At 59.3% G+C, this 20,379-nt stretch overlaps 2 protein-coding genes across 3 annotated transcripts; one reads left to right on the top strand and one right to left on the bottom strand.

Annotated features, from left to right (window-relative positions):
* Positions 1-1,004: 1,004 nt before the first annotated feature.
* Positions 1,005-1,916, top strand: PDYN (prodynorphin). Its single transcript, XM_062589304.1, has 2 exons — positions 1,005-1,124; positions 1,281-1,916. Exons 1-2 carry the CDS (start codon positions 1,005-1,007, stop codon positions 1,830-1,832), a joined length of 672 nt encoding a protein of 223 aa, XP_062445288.1. The 3' UTR covers positions 1,833-1,916.
* A 2,116-nt stretch (positions 1,917-4,032) lies between these two features.
* On the bottom strand, positions 4,033-18,823 carry LOC134147865 (tyrosine-protein phosphatase non-receptor type substrate 1-like). Of its 2 annotated transcripts, none has more exons than XM_062589393.1 (9): positions 18,419-18,823; positions 18,055-18,148; positions 11,080-11,415; positions 10,264-10,572; positions 9,761-10,114; positions 8,772-8,873; positions 7,715-7,736; positions 6,947-6,986; positions 4,033-6,128 (listed from the first exon to the last, which is right to left on the bottom strand). In XM_062589393.1, exons 2-9 carry the CDS (start codon positions 18,134-18,136, stop codon positions 5,874-5,876), a joined length of 1,500 nt encoding a protein of 499 aa, XP_062445377.1. In that variant the 5' UTR covers positions 18,137-18,148; positions 18,419-18,823; the 3' UTR covers positions 4,033-5,873. The 2 variants fall into 2 exon arrangements, with proteins under 2 accessions (XP_062445377.1, XP_062445378.1); XM_062589394.1 differs by lacking the exon at positions 18,419-18,823 and adding an exon at positions 18,236-18,369.
* Positions 18,824-20,379: the final 1,556 nt, after the last annotated feature.

Raw genomic sequence — 20,379 nt, forward strand, 5'->3', positions numbered from 1 at the left:
CCCGGCACAGTCCCCTCCGCGCGGGGCGCCTGGCTGCCGCCTCCTCCTCTATCTGATCCCGGCCTCGGCCACCAGCGCCTCGGAAAAGGGCGCGGAGCCCGCTGGTTGCCCTCGGGGAGCTGCGTTTCCCGTGGCCCCGTGGCACGCGGGGGCCTGGGCGCCTGGCGAGCCCGCGCCGGCGGATATCGGGGAGGCACCGGGCTGCGCGCCCCGGGAACGCCGCTGGCGCGGCGCACGACGGTGCGGATAATTCAAATTACATTTTAATTTAGCATGAATTAAAACTGTGGCATTAACGTTTCCTCATCAGCACCAATTACCATACATTAGCAGATACAGCCGGAGAATACAACAGTCTCCAGAGTGCGTCACTACCGCGCGGCAGCTCCCTCCGCGTCGGGCCTCTGCGCCCGAGGCAGCGGCAGGTGGCTGCCGGCGGCCAGCTCCCGCGGGGCCTCGCAGGGAGCGCTCGGCTCTGGCACCGGCTCTGGCACCAGCTCCGGGAGCGCTGCCGGACCCGGCGGCTGCCGGCATCCCCAGCCCTCGGCCAGCGCGGCGAGCCGGGGGCCGCGGTTTTCTTCTCCAAGGCCGCGCGGGGGGAGAGCTGTGATTCATCCTTGCCGCAGCGCGCACGGCGCGGCCGTCGCGACATCGCTCGGCAACGCGGCGCTAGGGAAAACCCAAAGGGCGCACGAGAGGTGCCGACGGGGCGTCCCCGGGAGCCGGCTCGGGGCGCAGGTGCCGTGCAGCCCCCGGGGGTTTCGACAGCCCTGGAGGGTGCAAAGAGCCGGGCTCCTCCCCGCGGAGGAGCCGCGTCTCCGGGCGTCCCGGCAGGGCCGATTCCTGCCGGCCGCGGCTCCAGCAGCCGCCGCCGCGCGCCTTTGCCGGTGGGAGGTGTTGGCGCTGCGGTTCGGGGCAGTCATGCCATCACCCGGCAGCGGCGGGAGGCGACGGTGATGGGCTGCGCATGCTGTCTCCCTCCCCAGGAAGCGTCGCGGCGCGGGATGGAGCGGCAGGTGCTGGCGCTGGCTCTCTGGCTGGCGCTGGCCACGGCGGCCGCGGCGGACTGCGCGGCCCGGTGCTCCGCGTGCGCCCAGGACTCGGCGGAGAGCATCCGGCCCCTGGTGAGTGCCAGCGCCCAGCAGGCACCGGGCGTTTCACGGAGTGGGGAAAAATAGTGGCGGGTGCACGGGTTCCCCCGTGGCCGGCGCGGCTGCCCCGCTCCGAGCCGCGTGCTAACGCTGCGGGCGCCGCGGCGCGCGCCGGCCGCTGTGTTGCAGATGTGCCTGCTGGAGTGCCGCGGCTCCTGGCCGCCCGGCACCGGCCGGGAGCCGTGCGGGAAGGCGCCGGCGCTCCCGGCCCCGCTGGCGGCGCTGGCCGACGGGACGGAGCCGGCCCCGGCGGAGGCGGCGGGCGAGGACGAGGCGCCGGCGGAGCTCGGCTCGGAGAAGCTGGCGCGGGACGAGCTGCTCTTGCTGCTGCGCGCCGGCGCCGCGAGCACGACACACGGCGGCGGCAAGGCGGGCGAGCGGGCGGCCTCCGCGGAGGTGCGGGACCTCCCCGCGCCGGAGGGTCCCGGCGGCCCGGCCACGTGCCACGGGGGCTTTCTGCACACCTACCCAAAACGGAGCTGGGCGCCGGGGGCCGCGGGCGCCGCGCCGGTGCCGGCGGAGCTGCACAAGCGCTACGGCGGCTTCATGCGCAGGATCCGGCCCAAGCTCAAGTGGGACAATCAGAAGCGCTACGGGGGGGCCCTGCGGCGGCAGTTCAAGGTGGCCACACGGGCCGACGAGGACCCCAGCGCCTACTCGGGGGAGGTCCTGGACCTATAGAGCCCGGCGCGGGGCTCCCGGCCCCCACGGCATCGTTCCCCCCGACCCCATCCCAGCGCTCAGCCCAGCGCCGCGGCCCCGGCTCTGCCCGCTTGCGCGCCGCCCGCCCGCGCTGCCGGGGTCCCCGCACGCGGCGGGGACGGCGTCTCCCACCCGGCGGCTGCGCTCCGCGGGCGTCTCGCCCAGGCCACCGCGGGGGCCGCTTTGGGGCCGGCTGCTGCAGGGCGGGCTCGCACGGAGCACCCCGCTCCTGCGGAGACGCAGCGGGAGCCGTGCACGGGGCAGCGGCCTCCCTGCGCCGGGAGGGATGAGCCGGAGCAGGATCAGGCCCTCCCGGCCAGGAGACGGTCCGTGCAGCCGGCGGCTCCTGCCCGCATCCGCGTCGGGGCAGTGGCATGGCCGGGGGACAACAGCCGCCGCCGGGGGACACGGCGCTGGGCTGAGCACAAACCCACCTCCCGCTGCCCCGGGCTGCTCTCCGTGTCCCCAGCGTCCGTGTGTCCCCCCAGGTCACTGCCATCATGGCAATCGTGTCTCGAGGGAGGGCCAGTCCCGCCGCCCCCCCCCTTCCCTTCCGTCCCGCGAATAAAAGGAAGCTGCCGATGAAGCCGAGCGGGTGGCGAGCGTCTGCTTCGGCCCCGGCCGGGCGCAGCGGAGCCGGGTCCCAGTCCCCAGCGCATCCTGTCCTCGGGGCTGAGCGCGAGGGAGGAGGAGGACGGTGGATGATGTGTGACGTGTCGGCAATGCTGGTCATGCCGGGGACCCCGTGGCCGGTGCTCCCGGGCGGGCTGCAGCGTCCCTGGGGGGGCCTGGCTCCAGAAGGGGACAGGCTGGGCGGCGCATGTCCCCGGTCGCAGGTGTCCCCTGCAAGGCCTGCAGGCAGCACTTGGTGGCACTCTGCGCGCGGCGTGGTGTGCTGCAGGCAAGGGGAGCAACGCTGCAGCCTGTTCCCCCCCCCCCCTTTCCCGCCCGGAGCACCCTGGGTTCTGGGGTTGGAGGGCTGGAGGGGCTCCCGCAGGGCCCCCGTGGCCGGGCGGGCGCGGGACGGCCTCACCGCCCGCTGGCTGCTTGCAGGGGGCCCTGCTACCCCGCGCCGTGAGCGGCGCCCGGCGGGGAGGCGAGGGCTGGGTGCTGCGCCGGGGCAGGGTTTGCATCGGGAAACCCGGCTGCCGCAGATGCCGGCCTCCGTTCTCCGCGGGCCGGGAAGGGGAAGGTCTTAGCAGGCCACGTGCAGCCCCGGCACATCCGTAAGCTCTTCCCGACCCTGGCCGAGGCGGGGAGAAGGCTCTGCAAGAGCCCCCGCGGGTCCTCTGCTCTGACCGCTGAACGAGCTGGACGGTGCCCAAACAGCCGCGGCCAAGGTGGGACAAATCCCCGGGCTGCCGCAGGGGGTCCCAGGCTGCGGCTCTGGCCGGAGCCGAGCGGGAAGGGGCAGCCGGGCAGAGCACGAGGGCCAAGCCGGCCCGGCCCTGCTTGCGCTTTAAGGGCAGCGTGACCCGGATTGCAGCAGCTCTATGCAGAGAAAGCCGAAGCTGGGCACCACGTTCCCTTCCGAACTTCTCCTTTCCAGCCTCAGGCTACGCATCCCATGCGGCTACGGGAAGTCTCCCGCCCACCTTCCCCAGCCCCGCGGGGTGACGCTGACTCACGCTCTGCTCCGCCGGCCCTGTGGGTGGGAGAGGCCCCAGGCAGAGCTCACTGCCGAGCACCGAGCACCGGTGCGGAGCGGGGCTGCAGCCAGCTCACAGCCTGCCTGGCCCGGGGGGAGGGCAGAGCCCGCTCCGGTTCCCTTTCCAGGGAAGGGGATCACCTAAAGAGACGGGGAGAGGGGTTGTGTGCGGAGCCAGCCCCGACACGCAGCCCGAGCGCCGGCCTAGGCTGAGCAGGGCTTGCCCTGGGCTCTTCCCTCCCCTGCTGCCGTTTGGGCAAGGCCAGCAGCGCTAGCCCCCTCCCCGCCTTGTCCTAGCCCATACACCGCTCACCTCCTCCTCCAGCCGCAGCGCGGACGCAGCGCTGCTCCCGGGAGATGCTACGAGGCTGTGCTGGATGCGGCCTTCCCACCGCGCTGGAGGAGGCCCGGCGGCGAGGCTGGCCGGCCCGCTCCCAGCCCGCGGCCGCGCCACGCGCAGTTGGGAAGGGCGGGCGACGATCCAACAGCCCCGAGTATGTGCAGGGGGATGCTCTGATGCACAGGAGCAGCACAGGTCTTTTCACTTTTATTACAAAAATATCTTGCAAGCAAAAAAAAAAAAAGTTGTGAGTCACATAGCTCTCAAAGCATCACCATGTCTCTGGCTGGGACTCCTCCCTTGCTCCCTGCCCCAACAAGCATGTTGGGGGGGTGACACCCTGCCTGCTGCCAGCACCAAGGGCACAAGGACACTGCAGGGAGCTGGCACAGCCCCTGAGACACAGTCTGGCCAGCGCAGGATTGCGGCCCTAAGTTCTCGCTCTGCATCCTCAGGGAAGGAGGGCCGAGCCAGGGCAGGGACGTTCACCTGTGAGGCGTAGAAGGTGCCTCGTGCCACACGCTGCAAGTCTTGTTGGCTGGACCCTGCTAGGCCCTCTCTGCCCCAGCCTGCAGCCACTCCAGCAGGTCAGAGAGGGCTGTGTTAAGACTCTGAAACTCTATGGGGGTTAGGGGGGTCTTTACTGAGGCCTTGGTCTTATTTCTGCACATTTTATCCTAGTGCTAAGTACACAGCAGTACACCCACATACAACACACAAAACAGTGGTTTTTAGCTCTAGAAATTAACAGTTACACGTCAAACAGTCAAAACATGTTATATGTTACTCGTGGGGAACTCTTCCCTTTCAGGATCCCTTCTGTTCCCATATGCTCTCCTCATGAACAAGAGCAAGATGGCAGCAGGGGACATGGGGCTGGCTAAAAGGAGGTGCTGAAGGCACCCAAATCCCAGTTCAGCTGGTGTTCAGAAGCAGAGGGGAGGCTGGACCCTTCATACAAGCCCAGCAGAAGGCTGGTTTGTCCCAGAGGGAGGGGGTTGCTCTGTGCCAGAGATGTGAGCCTGGGAGCCGCAGTCCTTGTCTGGGTGCTGTTCAGCCTGGGACTCTGGCAGCATAGGAGGGATTGTGCTCCTCAGGAGCCTTCTTGGATGAGGTGACAGGAAAGCCAGCAGAACTGCTGCTTTCCTGCGAGCCTTCCCAGGCTAAGGGTTTTATCTGCCTTAGTGAGACAGAGATCCCAAAGAAGAGACACTTCGGAAGATAGATAGGTGGACACTTACGTCCTTTCTTTAAAGCCATAGTTACTGCCTTCCACACACTGCTTCCCCAGAGCAAGCAGCAGGAGAGCCCCAGGAGATGGTAGAGCTGGCTCCCCCACAGGTCTCTGCTAGAGACAGGATCGCTGTGGGAAGTCACAAGCCTGTCCAAGCAGCAACATCTCCTGCCAGACAGGTCACTATCACCCAGGCAGCTAGTCACTCTGCAGCCTCAAACCGTACCACAGAGCACTCTGCCATGGCTCAGGTCCCACAGTAGCCCCTTTTCCTTCAGAGGGCTGGTTTGAAGCAGAGTGCCCAGGTCCCCTCAGCACAGCTCAAGCTTCCTGACAAGTTGCAAAGAGCTCTGCTTCTCCCAGAAGATGTGGCCCTTGGTCAGGAGACGGGATAGCTGGAAAGATGCTCCAAGCAACTTAACACATTCGCAATCAAATCCAGTGCACTGAGGCTGAGCAGCCTCCTCAGCCACATGAGGGATCACAGAGAGAAACGGTTAGTAGTCCAGTGACTGAGGTGCCCACCAAGTGGCAGGTCAAAGTCAGGGTCTCTGTGGAAGGGGTGCAAGCTCCCAGTTGATGATGCATCTGCAATGGACTGCAGTAGCCTCCCAGTACCACAGACAGCATTTCCATTCCAAAACACGGGTACCATAGCTCAACACACATCTCCACAATGTTCTCGTTCAGTGCCTCTTAAAATCCACCCACGGGGGACCAGGGCTGCTCCCCCAAGGCAGAGGGCTTCACTGCATATCACCAACCCCTGCCATGAGCCCCAGCCAGCTGCAGCCCTGCTCACTTCCTCTGGATCTGGACACTGGCATACTCAGAGCTGGCTTCCTCTGGGCGAGGGGCAGGCCTCTTGGGTGCCTTGCTGAGATGAACCATGTCCAAGTCAGCATAGGTGAGGTTGTCATCAGTGGCAGGGGCTTGGTTGGTCTGGATGCAGGCATACTCGGATTGCTGACTCATCTCAATGATCCGGCGGACACTCTTCTTTTCTTTGTCAAAGTTCAGGTCCGCATAGGTCAGGTTGTTGGGATCAGACTCCTGCACAAGATAAGAGTTTCTCTTCTGACAGGGCCAAGGGAAATGGAAGTTTCCTCATCCTTGCCATACATGCCAACCCAAACCACCAGAAGAGCTGATTCCACTTTGGCTTGACCTGGGACAACTTGGTTTCTCTACTTGTAGAATGAGGAGGAGGCCAGCAGCAGACTAGAACGATCTGGATGCAATGCCTTCTCCCATTCTACATCTTCAGCAAATTACCCGGTCCAGTAGCAGCAATGGCTAGTTTGAAGCTAACAAGAATCACTGGCCAGGATCTTACAGAGATGCCTCCTGCAGATGAGGCTCAGAGGAGGACACCAGATTCTGCAGTTCGTTGTGCTGTGAGGGCCCCACGGCTGCCACCACCGTTACCCTGTGGGTGTCCTTGAGGTTGCCAAAGGTATCACAGTCTGGGCCACTCAGGAATGGGAGAAGCCTGCCCAGCAAGAGCAGCTGCATGCCACTTACATGGGAGCCAGCAGAGGCTGGATGGGATGGACAGATTGCTGCTGATCGCGACATTGCTCATAATTGCGTCACCAAATGCAAAACAACTCCACAAATGCTTCCTTGGCTATTGCAGAGCTGGTTTTAGTCATAACAAACCCAGACTTCTCTGGGAGAAAGGGGAGAGGAGACAAAGGCAGAAAAGATAGTGGGATCTAGCTATCCCCAGCCCAGGCGTGTTTTTTCCTTCTCAGCCACAGCTGAGTGACCCTTAAATGTTTCATGCAAGAATCACCAGGCTCTGCTCCAGCATCTGGTATTTTTCTGGTTATTCTCCCCTCCCTAGTTCCAAGAGATAAGCTACACACCTGGGTAGCTGTTCCACTACTCTTCTCTGGCTCATGTAACCTGGAAAGGGAAAACAAATCAGATCAATTAAGTGCCCTGTTGCCTCTTTATAGTGGCAGAGCAGCCAGCGGACAGCTCCCAGACCTGATTCAGACAGGAAACAAGGTCCTTCCAACAGTGCCACTCAGTTGAGTGGTTTGTGTCCTCACTGGAGAGGATTTGCTCACTCAGCTGGTCTCCTTCCTTACAGCCACATTTCTGCAGGCTGGGGACTTAGCTCCCATCTATTTGTTCAGCCTTACCAAAAGCTAAGCATTTGGGTGCGAGGTCACCTAGTGAGCAGGGAAGATGGAGGCTCAGTCATTGGTCTTGCAGAGTTCAACAGTTCTGTGGCAGAGCAGCTTCCTGGGAGACCAGCCGCCAGACTAGAAGCTGCATGGCTCCTAGTGTGAGATGTCTCCCACATGCTGCTTCTTCCAGGAACCTGGGCTCCCACCTGTTCTTTCACAAAAACTTTGGGGATCTAGCTCTGCTAGCCATGAGAAAACACCCTCTTCTCATACCTGTAACCTTGTCCAAGCACAAGAAGTGACTTCAAGAAGCAAGTACTTGGGAGAGATGCCTGGGGAGCAGACCACACTGCCAACGAAGCAGTCACATGGTGACATTAGCTGGGCTCCTTGCAAAGTTGTGATCCCAAAGCACCCTCATGTCCAGACTGAAAACGTCCGGTTCATAGCACCCTCAGATAATTCAGTGATTTGGTGAATAGAGAAATCAGCACTTACCTAACAGATGGGGAGCTTTTACCTGCCAAAAGATAAATATTTTAGGAAACAAAGTAACCCCCAAGTACCCTCAAGGCATGTGAACACATGTGCACAGACTGCTGCAAAAGCAGTTACACATTTTTTTCCAGGGGCATTTTTCTGAAATTTTACTTCATCACTGCAGAACTTTTCATGGTAGAGGACAGATCATCTAGGGCGGCATTAGATGTTTTACATAGATTTCATGCAAAAGGAATAAAGAACATATATGACACTGCTACTGAAAGCCTAGTTGAACAAGTCGAACAAGTGCAGTAGCAGGCCAGGAGGCTGGTCCTGGCAGTATCAAAACTCCAAGACATCTTATCAGAAGTCCTCAATAAGATTAAAATTAATGACTTCCTTCCTACCCTTCTTGAACATATCCAGGCCTGAGAGGCTCTAGGATAAGGCAGAGGGAGGAAAGACTCATTCCTGGCATCCCTCCTGCTCTTTCCAACTACTTCACTTCCTTCTCCTCAGCTTCCCCTCAGGATTAGGTATCAGGCAACCTGGAGACCCTGACTGTTGCAGGAGAAAGCAGTAGCTCTGGTTGCAGGAACCCAGTATGCAGCCAGCCAGGACCTTCTAGAAGCCCTGGGAAGCCCATCATAGTGAATGGCACCACACTGAGCTTAATGAGAAAGTCTTGCTGCATCTGAGGGTGCTGGCAAGAGCAGCACAGCTTGGGGCACAGTTAGAGATCAGGTCTGGTAGAGCAACACAGGTAATAGCAGAAAACGTCAGTCCTGAAGACCATGAATGCTGTTCTGCTCTGCAAAGCCAATCTGAACTTGTGGCTCTAGTCAGGTTTCTCAGGCATCAGATCTCCACAAAGCACTGCATTTGGCAGGTGGCAGCACTAGGCAGAGGTTCCCCCAGCAGCGTGCAAACAATCTGTTCAACTCTGCTCTGCCATCCCCTTTCTCCAGGAGCTGCACTACTACTGCCATGAGTTTTAGAGTCAAAGCACTGACACTTGAGGAAGAACAGGGTGGAAAGCAGCTGCTTTTCCTGCCATGCTTGATTTCCTTACCTTTGCTCTGTTTTGCTCGGATGAGGTAGAGAATAGCAACCACCAGCAGTGCCAGCACAGTGCAGATCACTCCCACTGCGATGTATATGAGGATTAAATTGTCTGAAATGAGAATAATACAATACAGATGCCACCATAGGTCTGCAAATGCTGGCACTGGCATGACTGTCTGCATCTTTACAGCTGGTGAGAATGAACTTCCCTGTTTCCTTGCTATGTCTCGCAGCATAAAGGGGCTCAAAAGCTGCACCGTTCCTGGGACAGACAGCTCCTTGGCTTTTCAGGGCCTGAAAACTAGCCCCTGACATGGGGCCATGCAGAACTGGGTGGAAGGCTCAGCTGGACACAGCAGGTACAGGAGCCATTCTGGCAAATTTGGTGCCAGGCCACCACTACAGTGCTGTGCCTAATAGGAGAAGACCTTTGCGGGGTAGGGGGTGACACCTTGCCTGCTAGGGATGAGAATTCTGGTCCCAGCAGCATCCACCCCCATACGGAAACAGGTTTTACGTCCTTAAATCTGCTGGCGGTGGGTGGGATGGGCTGGTCCTGCCAGGTTAGAGCCACGGCGCCCAGGCCCAGGACTCAGCACTCACAAGGCCTGGTTGCCACCTCTTGAATTCAACAAGCCTGCGGGCCCTGAGGAGCCAGGCCTTAGTGAGCACGGGGCGGGCTCTGTGCTGCTCTTAGGACAGCAGGATGAAGGGCACGCTTGGGAGAAGGGCTCAGCCTGGTGGGAGCTCTGCTCCCGACGGCTGCATCCTGCACGGGTGCCAGATCTTGCCTAGCCTGCGTCGTAACGGGAGCAGGGCAAGGAGCAGCTCAGGATGAGGCTGAGAGAGCAGGAAGCGGGGCACGTTTGAAGCTGGGCAGGCTCTTATCGTCCCGTGCAGGGTTCTGGTGGGACTGAGCTTTCTCAGGAGGACAAGAGCAAACAACCGCCTCCTCAGGGACCGCGCCTCCACGGCCAGCGGCAGGCTCACGCTCACCCTTGTTCGCGGTGGACTGGTTACTCGGTCCCCCGTCAGCAGCCGGCAGGACGATCTGCAGGGTCACAGTGCTGCTGGCGGGGCTCTGGGAGTCGTGCACCACCTGGCACGTGAACACAGACTGATTCTTCTCCTCCGTCGCTTGCACTTCCAGGAGGCTCTGTAGCTCAAACGTCCCCTGCGAGGTCTCTGTTGGGCGCGGGGGGCTGCCCACGTTTGCCTCCGTCCCGTTTTCCAGCCAGGTGAGGGTCAGCACATCTGGATAAAACCCTTCCACACAGCAGGTGAAGTTCACGGTCTTGTTCAGCTCCACGGGGTTTGGCGGGTCAGCGAGCACGCGCACAGTCGGGGACACTGCAAAAGGAAGAAGCGCTCAGCGCCCAGCGTCCGCCCGGCTCCGCAACCCGACGCCGGTGTCTGCCCAGGCCCCCTGCCCACAACGAGTCCTGCCCCTCGCCCTGGGAGTGCGATGCTCCGAGCAACGGTGCTCGCCGAGCCCTCACCTCGCACAGCGTCGCTGAGGTTGTACGTCTTCACCAGCGGGGCTGTCAGAGTGGAGTGCTCGACCACACAGGAGAGCCAGGAGCGGATGTCAGCAGCCTCCAGGGTCACCTCCGCCGTGCTGCTCATGTTGTAGTTTGTCTGCCCAGCGGTGACCTGGGGCTGCGGGGCTGTCAGCGGGGCCCCGTTTTTGAGCCATTTCACAGTGATATCTTTGGGGAAGAAGCCTGCGGCTGTGCAGGTGAAACGCACCGAGCTCCCTGGCGCCACTCTGTGCTCAGGCCCAGACATAGCCATTGACGCAGGGCTGGCTGTGGGGAGAGGCATTGACCCATCGGGGCAGGCTCTCTACTCCCCACAGCGCCCTGACCCCTGGGGCCACAGAGCTCTGGGGCAAGAGGGAAGCAGGGTCTCCCGCAGCAGGTGGAGTGCTCTATGCTGGGGGGGACAGACACTGCCATGAGCACAGCTGGGGAAGGGCCCTGCATGACATCCCCCTCCCAGTGGGCCATTCACGGAGCAGAACCAGGCAGCAGCAGCAGCTTCGGACTGGATTGGGGAAAGCGGCTTTGCACAGCCTGTGCCCCTGGCTGCCAGGCAGCTCTCCGGGGGGATCCCCTGATCTGCCCGGGGCACCTGCTTGCTCCTGTTGTCAGCAGGGAACGTGGCCTGGGCAGGGGAGGGGTACGCAGGGGCCCGCCCCTGGCCCCCGCTCATCCTGGGACCACAGCTGGCCACGACAGGGCAGCTGTGCTCGGCAGGGCTGGTTCCCAGGTGGGAGCTGCTCAGGGAGCGACAGGGCTGAGAGCGCCACTCACCATGCACAAGCACGTTCGTGCCCTGTCCCGACATATACACCTTATCCTGCTCTCCTTTCTGAAACTTCACACAGTAATAGGTCCCAGCATCCTCGATTTGAACATTGCTGATGCGGATGCTGTAATCTGTGTTGGACTGATTCACCACCCTCGTTACGCGGGAGAAGGAGCCTTTATCTTCATAAACGGTCCGATTCACCTTGTCCTCAGCCTTCAGCCACTTCACAGGTCCTACTACAGTGGCTTCAGACACGGTGCAGTTCAGGGTGAGCGTCTGCCCCACGGATACTGTCACCTCCCGCTGGGGCTGCTGCAGCTCGTTCTGAGCATCGGCACCTGGAGCAAAACCAAAACCCGTTACGTACCCCCCAAACGCAGGAGGGGCTCTGTGGCCCTGATCTCAGTAGAATTCTCCCTCAGTAATTGCCCACCCAAGTGTCAGGCTCTTCGCTTGCCTTCAGAGCCCTCTCCAGCATAGAACCAGCAAGGTTGGAAGGGACCTCTGGAGATCATCTAGGCCAACCCCCCTGCTCAGCAGGGTCACCTGGAGGATCAGAGCCCTGCAAAGCTCCCACTGCCATGCTCGGGCCTACTGCAGTGCAGCGGGGCCAAATTTACAGGCATGCACAAGGTTGTTAGCAGGGATTGCGGGCAGCAGGACTGGCCCAAAGTCCCGGGCCAGCACTCCAAAGCAGGTGAGCCTGTGGTAGAGGTTCAGCTTATATGAGCAGGCACAGAGCTCAGTTCGACTGCAGGCCTCAGCAGCGAGGTTGAGACAGCTGCATCTTTACTGAATGACAGCGCCTAGTACTCCGTACAGCCAAAACATCAAACAAATCCCAGCTGCTGAATCGTACTGGCATGCCCTGCTATGTCCCATGTCATGGGCCATCCTTCTTGATCAATCAGGAGGGAACAAGGTTATAAAACACAAAACTCTCCTAAAGCAAGCTCTCTTCACAGATGTGGCTATAATACCACATTTTCTGCACTTAATCGCTCTAATTTCCTTTGAACTCCAGGGCTGATTTGCTCTATCAGAGCACAGTTAGAAGCTGAAGCCTACACCAGTTAAGCAAAAGTTATTGCTACTTGTCACCAGTAGAGGAAAGTGGTTCCCTTTGAAGCATCTCAATAACATAGCTTCCAAATCCAGCCAACTGTGTTGTCCTTTGCAGTGCAAATAGAAACACATAGTGCCTGGCCAGCTAGTGTGCCCGAATGTCCCCTTGCCTATGCAAACAAGTGTACAAACACACCTTTGTACGTGTATAGTCAGGAAAGGAGAATTTCCTCTGAGGTCTCCGTAAAAATTGCAGTTGCTCTAGTTTCCATTCTGGTACTCAATAATAAAAGCAAGCTCGGATTAAATTACAGCTGGAGCCAGCAGGGATGGCATGACAGAACTCCCTGCAATCCAGGTAAGATCTGCCTTGCAAAAGCTAGGCAAAAGGAGCAGGCAGGCTGGCTCAGCCCACCCAAAATCATAAGCAATGCCACGTTCCAGGCTTCACAGAAACAGCTGCAATATCACAGACAGACACTCTGTAGCCTACACATACAGCTCCTTGATGTATTAATTTTGGCAACACTTGTCATACCAATATAGTTATTGCAACTTAATTGAATAAGATTTCAATACATGTCATCGCTTAAGGGAACATTTTTAAGCCATGCAAGAGAGAAATAGGAGAGAGTTGTGTAAATTGCCCTGCCAGTAACAGGAGCCCTAGCAAGGGCCAGACATTGCAGACCACCACATTCCCAGAGCTGACAAGCAGCACACAAATGGTGTCACTGGTCACACAAAGACTGTCATATCTGAACTTATAATTCCCATTGCAGTTGATTGGTGTTAGGAGCATATGGATCAGGGCTGTTGGACACGAGAAGTGGCTTTATAGTGCAGCTGTATCAGGAAGCCTTGGTTTCCAGTATTTTGAGGTGGAAGGCTGGCAGCTGTACCCGAGATCTTTCACACCATAAAACGAAGGATAGCAGCTCCTGCAAAGGCTCCCCTTGGAACCACTTCAGCCCTGCTGAGGTTCCTCCTCTAGCAGAAGGTCAGCTTCATGCCAAGAAACCTTGCCCTGTCTGTGTGAGACTGTAGCCATCAGCTCGATAAAAAAAACAAAATCCTTAACAGGACCCTTGCAGAATGACCCACTGTAAGAAAAGCTTCTCCGCTCCTTTCAGTCAGCAGTTGGCTCCCACACTGAGACTTGAGAGGATTGGGGGGAGTTGTCAAGTCCTTGTGATTTTCAACATCATTTTATGTACCCACAAACATTTTCATTACCCGTATCCTTGATCTGGCCAAAGAGTTAAAGGATGAGATTTCTTCTGTCATTGACTTCTCCAGATTTAACCTTTTTGCATAGCATTAAGTCTGTGGCGCCTCATCCCTTTCACAGACCAGTGCCCACAGCTGAAAGCTTCAGGCCATTGACATTTCCCCTCAAACCCACAGCAGGGCTAGTGCAGCCAGGGCGCCGAGACAAGCTCGTCCCAAAAGACGAGCCGGGAAAGGTGGAAACCTGGTCTCCATCACATTTGAGCACGCACCGTTCAGGCTGAGCCTCCATTTTCTGCCTGAGCAGCAACAGCCTGGGCTTTGGCAAGACGAACTGCTCCCTCGCGCCTGCGTTTCTTGGCTAATATCTGCTGCCTGCCGCGCGGGGCCGAGCCGCGCTCACGCCCGTCCCCGCACCTCTGTCGCCGGCTGCCCTTTCGCAAGCCGCAGTTGAGCAACGCAGAGGGGAAGTCTGAAAGCTCAGAAATACCCGCTGCCCCTCTCTCTGGCTTGCAGCCTCGCCCCCAACCCAGAGCCATGTGAGCAGCCCTGCGGGCTGCACGGCCCAGGCAGGGCTGCTCCGGCGCGGGGCCCTCCATCCCTCTGCAGGCCTCACGGCCCTGGCAGCCGCCTTCCTCCCAGAGACACGCTCGCTGTTAATTATTCACCCAGCTCCATTAGGCAAGGAAAGCTTGTGCCACCCCACAGCCCATCCACTGCTCAGAGGGGGCTTTGCTTCGCCACAGCGGCCCCCGCGGCCTCTGCCAAGATGGCGGCCCAGACGGCACCCAAGATGGCGGCGCCCGGCCCAGGCGGGTTGCCATGGTGACAGGGCCTGCACCCAGGGCAGAGGCAGCCTCCACGCGGGGCCCTGGGGCCGGCCCACGGCCGCTGGGGAGAAAAACCCCGCCGCCGGGAAGGGAGCCAGCGCCTTCCCAGCACGTAGGCTCGACGGAGCCGCCGGTGCTTCCCTCTGCAGCCTCCCTCTCTCCATCTGTCGAGCCGCACGCGGCGCCCAGGCAGCCGGAGCGCGGCCGAGGCGAGCAGCATGGGCACAGTCCAGCCACGCGGAGCTGGGGCAAAGGAGGCAAACACCGCTGCCTTCCCCACGATGGGGGAACACATAGATATAATCATCCACCACGCTGCTGCCTGGCTCGGCTGCCATCGTCCCCCAGAGAGTGGCCATGAACCTGCCGAGGGGCTTCACGCTGCCAGCGGCCAGGAGGCTTTGCAGGTCGCTTTTCACTTCCCCAGTCACCTCAGAAACACCGCACAGCTCTAAATAGCCTCTCAGTTAGGAGTAAAAGGCAACTTCTGCCTGTTTCTGCCGCGAGCCGCCTGGCCCCAGTTTAGCAGATTTCGGCACTCGCAAAGGGGAAGCTGCTCTGAAACCCCGGAACACGCAAGCTACAAAATGCAAAGTTTCCACCCAAGCTCCAGCTTCCCCCTGCCCCCAGGCGGCTTCCCCTCGCAGCCGGGCACGAGGTTGCGCCTTCCTTTTCCCAGGCGCTCGCCGTACCCTTCTCCAGGGGCTCTTCCCGGCGGCGCGGGCGATCCCGGCGCTTCCCCGCGGGAGATCATCGTGCCGCGAACGCGTAGCGCGAGCTCCTGACCTCTTCCCGCTGCCTCTCGCTCCACAAATGCGAAACACGAGTGCAAGAATTGCTTCCTACCCACCACGTTAGACAGCTTCACCCCACGGAGCCACTTTCTCAGAGGACCATTCTGACCGCTTACGAGGCACAAAACCCTCCTGCTACGGAGACCGCGGGGGAGTTTAGACGCTTTGACCCTCTAATCTGCTCTATCCTACGCTCCAGAATTAGCGAAGCCTTTAAGAGCCCTGAAACGGCCATTGCCCCGCCGGCATCCTCGTGCCGCGGACCCAGAGCACAGGCACGAGCGCAGGGCCGACGGGGCACAGCTCGCCCCAAATAATCCCGTTATTCGGTTCAGTCGGAGAGCAAAACGGTGCCTCGCTCTCCCACCACGCTGGAAGTTTTCCATCTCAGCAGCACATTTTTTTCTCCCCTCCCTCCCTCCCCTGTGTTGCACCTTTTGAAGTATTTGATACTGAACAGATTGCAAGAGGCTGTGGTTTAATTCAGGAGAGCGCTTAAATAGTTCCTGGTAAAAATAGATTTTCTTCTGAAGTAGCTGGGTAAAGAGTTTTAGGGCCGCGAAAGCAGTGCCACATGCTCGAGAGGAAACGTGCAGCTGGCCGCTAGCATTTGGGAGCTGCATCGCCCAACGAGCGTCCCGACGCGCAAAGCGGCCCCAAAATAATTCGCCGGGACCGATGCCTGGGATTTCACCTGCAGCGGGGCTCCCCGTTAGGGAAAATTAGCAGGTGCCGACTATAAAAAGAGCCTGGAATTTGCAGCTCAGAGGAAGCCAAGGAAAGATGCAGAGACAGTTACGCAGTGGTATGCAGATTCCAGGCAGGCTCGGCGAGGCTTGTAGTAAAGGCCTTATTTTATATACGTGGTATCAGAGGAGGAATCAGGTCACACACAGCCACCATTTGAGCTTCCTTCCTACAACATTAGAAGAAATTTAGCTTTAAAGCCAAAAACCAAACAGGCTTCCTCCTCTTTGGAGTCTCCAGGAGATGTAGCTGAAGTCGCTCTGTTCAAAAACCTACATGGAAGTGCTGTTTTTTTCCCTCATATTTTTGCAAGGGGACTTTGCAATTCTGCTTTTTTTTGGCCTTAGAGAAAAATATTCCACTGGATTTTCCCCTTTCCCCTTGCTTCCCCAGGAAGCCTGCTGGAGTAGCCTTCCTCCAGTGGCAGGAGGCTGTGCCAGGTCCTCCAGAGTTCAGCAAACAGTTTGACAGTGGCCCCGGGAGGGATCACTGCAGTATTTGAACCAGATACCTATGTGGTAAGAAGTCTGCATACTTGCATCTGAAATCATTGGTACAAATTACTTCTAACGCAGTGTCTTTGCCCCGCCAGGGAGCCAGGATGGTCTTTTTCTATGGCTCTGGCTTGGAAACGCCTTTTTTTCTTTTTTAAAAAAAAAAAAAAAAAAAAAAAAAAAAAAAAAAAAAACAACTCTGGGGCCACATTTGATTAAATGGAACAGCTTTTTTTTAGCTATTCATTTCTGGTAGGAAATCGTAATGGTTTATTGAGAAGCTGGAAGTCACAGCCAAAGCCTTCTTGGCTTTCAGCAGCTCAGAGTTTTCAGCTTGGGGCCAACATTTCTCAGTTGTGATCAAGCAACTCAGAAAGGAAGGAGTGTTGTGCTGAAAGCATTTGCTTTCTGTTCAAGTTTCTGTGGAGTCAGGCTGAAGTCTCTGTCGAAATAAAGCTTTGACAGTAAACATTTCCAATCAGCCTGCAAGACAGTGACTTTCATCCACTCGCCATGTGGAATGGCTGGGAAGAGCACACGATGGGAAAGAGGTTTGGTCGTGATCCCAGAGGAAGGCAGAGATCATCAGAAGAGACTGGTTTTATAGTAGACCTAGGCTGTGAATTTACAGAGGGTTTCAGCTGGAAAAAATGCAAGATTTTGAAAGACTAGGCAAAATTCCCAGTGGCAAGATGCTCCTGAACTCAGTATATTGCTCTTGGCCCACAAGATTATCTCAAAAAAAGCACGGCCCCTCCACATGGGTATAGGTAGCACAGGGCAGGAAGGAGAAATTTCTTGACAATATCACGCAAGATTAGCAGCACTAAAAATGAAACATCCTGGAAAGCAGCAGCCACCACAGGACTCAGTTCCTGGTGGGTCAATAAACTTCTCATTCCCACTGAGGGAAGGGAAACAAGCCAGGGAGAGCACTAAGCCTTAATTCTCCCCTTTCATTCCGAACCTCTGCGCCCTTGCAAAGGGCTGGAAGAGCCACAAGCCTTGGAAAGAGCTTTGGCACCTGAGAGGCTGACAGCAGGACCTCTGAGGTGGCCCGGGCCAGGTTGAGCTTGGAGCTGGAGGCAGCAGCCCCACTGCATGGGCTGGGTGGTAAAGCCAGCACGCCAGCAGGATGATGGCATGGTACAAGCCACACTGCTTTGGCACTCGACAGTTGGGTAGAGCAGCAAGAGTGAGAAGCCAACAGAAGCTAAAACAGGGTCATTAGCAGGAAAACAACAACAACAAACCCCAGCTTCAAAGGCCAGCAGAGGAAGGCAGGCACCCCGTTTCCTCACCAGCTCTGCCTTCCTCTCCTTTTCTGGGCAGCAGCTGGGCAGGAATCTGTTACTTGCAGAGATCTACCTCTCACATAGCTGGCAGAGGGTGCTCAGCAAATGGGTGGAAATTACATGCCTCTTCTTGTTCCTGCCTAATTCACTCCTCTACCTAGAAAGGGGAATGTCTCCCTTCAAGTTTGCTTCTAGCAGAGCAACCAAGCAGAGCTACGCTGCAGAGCGCAGCCACCACCACAGCCCGGAGTGGGGGCAGAGCTGGCTCGGCCCCGCAGTTCTCCAGGAGATTCCCTATCCCACAGATCCCCCTCTCCCGTCGACACGCTGGAGGTCATCTAATGAAAAGGTCATCGTACAAAATGCCTGTGTAGGGACAGCGTAATGCAACGTACAGGAGGCATGCAGCAGGAGAGCGGAGGGGCAGCAGAGAGGAGGGACAAGGACCAAGAAGGAAAAAAAAAAAAAAATCATTCTGGAAAGAGCACGCGAATATGTCAGCAGGTCGGAGCCATTGCTTACCTGGCCAGCCATGCAGGGAGATGAGAAACAGGCAGGTCAGGGGCAAGACGGAAGATCCGGAGGCGCTGGAAAGGAGCTCCATCGCTTGCTATTTCTGAGAACAGAAATGAGAGTAGCTTCAGAAAGCAACTTGAAGCTTTTTTTTGCTGTTTAGAATTGCAGATTAAAAGAAGGAAATTACCCTTCTCGGCCCCAAAATGAGGAAGGAGGGCTGGGCTGCCTCCCCCCGCCGCCGGCCTGCAGGCGCAGAGCTTGCACACACAGCTGGCTTTGAGCAAAACGGGAATCGAGCCGCTGCCGCCGCGCGCCCGGTCCTGCCCCGGTGCCAGGGCAGCGCGCGAAGCAAAGCCCAGGTTCTCCTTACCTGGCGCCGGCGGGGGGATCGCCAGCCTCACGCGGTCAGCGGCTCGCCATCCCGCCCCAGCGCCGGGGTGCGGGGGCCCGCGGGAAGGCTGAGCACCCGCGCGCGGCCGGCGGGCGAGCGCATGCCCTTGCTCCGGCCTCAAGGGCCGACGGCTTCACCTTCGCCGTCCGGCTCCCGGGGCTCGGCGGCGTGCGTCTGCCTCGCCGCAGTCCCGTCTCCCCCTCCGGTTTTCTGGCGCTGATGATGTCTCTGCGCGCCGCCTCCCCATCCCCGTTGCCTAGCACTCAGGACTTGATGGGGCTCTGTTTTCAACAATGTACCAGTTCAGCACAGAGATCCCCCCAGCCGGCTTTGGAAGGGCTCCGCATCAGCCCTGATTTAAGGTAGCTTTCCTGCCGGCTGGGGAGAAGCCAGGGCACTGCCTGGCTCCCAGCAAACTTGTTTTTGTAAGGTCATTTCTGCATGCCCGATGCGGCGCACAGTGTTTTCTTAAGGTGGGCCGGCGGAGTTCCCGCTGCCGGGGGGCTCCTGGCTTTTGCTGGTTTCGGGTCTCAAGGCTGCAAAAATCCCTGCAGGTCCTGCATGTGCGCGCCTCCCACAGCGGCCACCGGCATGGCCGGTGCCCCCGTGGCGTCCCCGCGGCCGTGGGGTGAGCCAGGAAGCACGTACGCTGGGGAGCCCCAGGGAAGACGCAGGAAGTGGCCGGGCCACAGGAAGGGATGGTTCAGTGCCTCAAGCGCTCACCCGGGGTTGGAGTCCCGCCACATGCCACAGGCTTCCTGGGTGACCACAAACACAGCCATGGCCTCGGCACCGCGCAGCCCGGGGCTCTCCGTGGAATTCGCCTTGGGAGGCTCACCACCACGGCGAAGTGTTTCTGCACCATCCGAGGGATGGCACGGGGCCACCGGCCAAGCCAGGAGAGCCCACACTGCTTCCAGCCCAGAGCGTGGGGCAGCAAGATAGTGCCGTGCACAAGCAGGTGTCTTGGAGCACCGTGCCAGGTGGACAGGCCAGCTTGGCCCACCAAGGTCACACGAAGCAAGGAGGAGCCGCCAGCGCGGACGCTTGGAGGCTCGATGGGGAGGCAGAGGCACTGCAGCCCCCTCTCTGCGAGGGGCCGCTGCAGACGTGCCCGGGGAGCGAGCCCAGCGCGGATTTGGGCATCCCCGGGACGTCCCCTCCGTCTCCGCCAAGGAGGATCCGGGGGCAGAACAAAGCTGCTTCTCAGGGCGGCGCGGGGAGGCCCGCTCCCCGGCGCACGCGGGAGCGCCGCGCGAGACACACGCCGCTCTGTGCCGCGGGGCGCCCGTGCTGCGGCACTGCCTGCTCCGCCAGCGCATTAATGGGAGCTTGTTCTCCGAGCATCCCCGGCTCCCTCCGCGGCTCGGGGGAGGCGAGAGCCTGCTCTCGCAGGCAGGGGAGAAGGGGTGCAAGGGAGGAAGAGGTCTAGACATAAGCACCCGCGTGACACATCGTTGCGCTGTCCCACAGCCTCCCCACTTCTCCCCAGTGCAAAGGTCCCTCCCAGGGACCGTGCAGAGACACTTCCTCCGGGGCCTGCCCCGCCACAGGCCTGCCCCGTGGGCTCAGCAGCGGGACCAAACCCAAGCCTGTCCCCAGCACCCCAGGTGGGTGCGCAGGTCTGCAGCAGCTTTGGGTTAGATGCAACACTGGGAGCTCCCAAAACCTCCCTGCTTCCCCCTCTGCCTGCCCAGGGACGGGTGAGCCAGCCTCGCTCGCAGGAGCGCGCATCCCGGCCGGCCGCCCTGCCGCACCGGCCCCGGGGACCCGCCGCCAGCAGCTCGGCTCCCCTCCCTCCCGAGGCAGCCGCCGGCGCTGTCGGCTTTATTTAGGGCTTCGGATAAACAAACAGCAAAGATATCTTAAGTGACTTGGCACCGGCAATCTGCGCCCGTTGTCAGCCTGTGCACGCTCGCGCCGCCGCGAGCCGCCCCAGC

The sequence above is a fragment of the Rhea pennata genome, chromosome 16 (assembly GCF_028389875.1).
Source record: "Rhea pennata isolate bPtePen1 chromosome 16, bPtePen1.pri, whole genome shotgun sequence".
NCBI lineage: Eukaryota > Metazoa > Chordata > Aves > Rheiformes > Rheidae > Rhea > Rhea pennata.

Coding starts and splice junctions, on each gene's coding strand:
- PDYN (XM_062589304.1), top strand. CDS start 1,005: ATGGAGCGGCAGGTGCTGGCGCTGGCTCTCTGGCTGGCGCTGGCCACG. Junction 1,125..1,280: donor CGGAGAGCATCCGGCCCCTG/GTGAGTGCCAGC, acceptor GCTGTGTTGCAG/ATGTGCCTGCTGGAGTGCCG.
- LOC134147865 (XM_062589393.1), bottom strand. CDS start 18,136: ATGGAGCTCCTTTCCAGCGCCTCCGGATCTTCCGTCTTGCCCCTGACC. Junction 10,115..10,263: donor CCTCAGCGACGCTGTGCGAG/GTGAGGGCTCGG, acceptor TTCCTTTTGCAG/TGTCCCCGACTGTGCGCGTG. Junction 8,874..9,760: donor CCAGTCCACCGCGAACAAGG/GTGAGCGTGAGC, acceptor TTCTCATTTCAG/ACAATTTAATCCTCATATAC.